Genomic DNA, 2,781 nt, shown 5'->3' with positions numbered 1-2,781 from the left:
CTTCTTTCTTCCAACCAAATGTGGAAGCCGTCTTCGTCCACCATCCACAGCAGCCTGGTGCAATCTGCTACCAAATTGACTGTATTTTTGTCACAATAGACTACTATCAGTCTACTATGGATGGTGGATGAAGACGACTTGGTCCGTAGTTATATAATCCTGTTTCCTCGCTTGTGACAAAGAACCAGTCAATTTGGAAGCAAATTACTACCACCACCATGCTATGCTGCCATGGATGGTGGATGAAAACGACTTGCGAGTTGCGACCTTGGGAACAAGATTATATCACCACTAATCATGCCGTCGTCGTCATTGGACCTGCCGCGAACGCTGTAGCGAAAAGGATCCCGAATGGGGCCGGCAATCCACGTTCTTGCCATTAACTAATGTCTCACACTCTTCATCACCGAATCCTACTCTACTTTAAATTACTCGAGGAGACGTACCGCATCTATGTTGCCGCCGACGACAGCCTACTCGCATCAGAATATTCGAGCCGTCACTGAGACGCATTGCCGTCGTGATCGCATTCGATTCGATCATCCATGGCATAACCGAGACGCATCAATCACTAACTAACTTCACTCGCACCGGACCAAGAACAAGGAGAACTTCATGATCAATACTAGTTGCTTTTCAATTCATAATCAAGCAATACAATCAGTAATCTGTACAGGTTCAAACGCGGGCGGGGTTCGTGATTCCAATTACTCGATCACGATACGCCCATCTCGCGCGCAGGGGAAAAGCTAGAGCGGAAAGCAAGAAAAGAATCGATCAATGGGGGTTCTTGCATTCTTCCCGATGAATCTTCATGCTTCGATCGGTCCGTTCTTCCCAGCCGAACCGGAGGCAATCGCATCAGTGGCGGAGGGAGGTTCTTCTATGCTAGTAGTGGTACATCGGTGGCGGAGGCGGCGGCTATCGTCGGTGGTTGCCGGAGAGGCGGTTGAGCCAGGCGTTGCGGAGCTGGAGCTCGAGGGGCTCGCCGAAGCACTGCGCCCGGGCGAGGCAGAAGTGGGTGCAGAAGCCGGCGGGCGAGCGGACGCGGCAGGTGTCGAGGACGTAGCAGGCGGCGCACTCCATCCCGCGGGCCTGCACCACCAGGCCCCACACCTGGCGCGCCGCCTCGGCGCCGTCCTCGACCGCCGCGGCGGCCACCTGCTCGACCAGGATGATGCCGTCGGGCCGGCGCTGGCCGCCCGGGCCCCAGCGGCGGCGCACGTCGGGCCAGGCCTCCGCCGAGGCCGGCTCGCGCCGCACCGTGACGCCCTCCCGCCCGTCGCTGAACAGGTGCACCAGGAACGGCGCCTCCCCGACGTGCCGCACGATCTCCGCGATCGACTCCCGCATCCACCCCTCCACCCTCTCCTCCCCCACCACCTCCTCCACCTCCTCGCCGTCTCCCCCGATCACGGCCTCCAGCAGCCCCGCCTCCCGCCCCTCCCGCCGGAGCTCCAGCCCCCGGTGCGGCGCGTCCGCGACCGCGGCCCGCAGCGCGCGCACGGACGACGCCCGCCGCGGCAGGGGCGGCAAGAAGGACGACCGCTGCAGCGCCCGACGCGGCGAGAGCCCCACCGACGACGCCGACGCCGGGCCGCACCCCCGCACGGAGGTTGCCGCCGCCGCCATGGACCGGCGCGCGACCTCCCTCCTCCTCGCGCGAGCGACGACGCTCTGACGGACGGACGCCTCCGGGGATCGGTCGGTGGTAAATAGACGATGGCGACGATGGCAGCTGCACTCGACGGGGCGGGCTCGCGCTTTGCGGCGGCGTCAAGCGAGAGTTGCGCGTACAAATAGGTCGGAGATGGAGGAAGGGGAAGCCTGCACGGTAGAGGATTCCGAGCCGTAACGACTTGCCGGCCTCGCTTCACACGCTTCCGCCTCCGTGGCGTCCGACGTGGACGCTGTTTCGGGATCCCCTGCGCCGAGATCCGGTCTGCGGGCTTCCCTGTGGGCGTATGCCGGTGCCTGATTGGTGCGGATCGGTGTGTGGTGTGGCGGTGGGGGATGGGAGCGTGGGGCGCGAGCCGGGGCACGCTCCGGCACGCAGCGGGCGCGAGGCGGGAAGGGGCTTTGCCCGCGGGGGTGGGGGGCCAGGTCGGCGCCGCGCGACACGTCGGATGCGCCGTGCGCGGCTGTGCGCCTCGCGATGGGCGTGACGGGGCCTCGTGGGCCTGGGGATTGAGGCGTGGCCTGGGAGGTCGGTGGTCGCCCGCGCGCGTCTCGTTTCCCTCGTGATTCCTTGCGGGCGCACAGGCGTGCGCGGACCCGGCTGGCCCACGTGAGGCGGGCGCGCAGGCTCTCTCGCGTACCCATTTTTCATATTTTTTGACGTGTTCGTTTTCCATTCGGACGTGCGGTTTCCATGTCAGTGCGTCGAGTGAAGGACCAGTGCGAAAGTTCGAGGAAGCACTAGTTTTGTATGTGATCCAACAAACTTCAGCCAAAAACGAATTAATCAAGGCCCCTGTTTTGGTCATTTTAAAAGGGGACTGCAGCACGTTGAATCGACAATCGAGCCAATGGACGAACATTCTTACTTGGTAACGTGGAGGCTAGTATCTCATCGCCCGTTTGCAATTTTTAACCTTCCCTTTTTTGGAAAACAATTTTAATCTTCAACAATTGTTTACAATCGAAGAAAAAAAGACTAGTATATTTTCTGATATACTAGTCGGTTTATTACGAGAGAGAAAGAAATAAGTGTCCTCTCTATGTCTCTAATATGGTAAGATTGTAAGAAACGACTTATACCATGCATTGGGCTTTACTTGC

General features: G+C 60.1%; 1 protein-coding gene across 1 annotated transcript; it reads right to left on the bottom strand.

The window, feature by feature from the left end:
* Nucleotides 1-612: 612 nt before the first annotated feature.
* Nucleotides 613-1,796, bottom strand: LOC119294999. Its single transcript, XM_037573316.1, has one exon. The coding sequence runs from the start codon at nt 1,630-1,632 to the stop codon at nt 922-924; it is 711 nt and encodes a 236-aa protein (XP_037429213.1). The 5' UTR covers nt 1,633-1,796; the 3' UTR covers nt 613-921.
* Between the last annotated feature and the right edge of the window lie 985 nt (nt 1,797-2,781).

The sequence above is a fragment of the Triticum dicoccoides genome, chromosome 4B, assembly GCF_002162155.2.
Source record: "Triticum dicoccoides isolate Atlit2015 ecotype Zavitan chromosome 4B, WEW_v2.0, whole genome shotgun sequence".
Taxonomy (NCBI): domain Eukaryota; kingdom Viridiplantae; phylum Streptophyta; class Magnoliopsida; order Poales; family Poaceae; genus Triticum; species Triticum dicoccoides.
Note: the sequence above shows the minus strand (reverse complement) of the source record. Positions and strands in the feature narration are given on the sequence as shown.

Excerpts from the sequence above, each read along its gene's own strand:
- LOC119294999 (XM_037573316.1), bottom strand. The coding sequence starts at position 1,632 with ATGGCGGCGGCGGCAACCTCCGTGCGGGGGTGCGGCCCGGCGTCGGCG.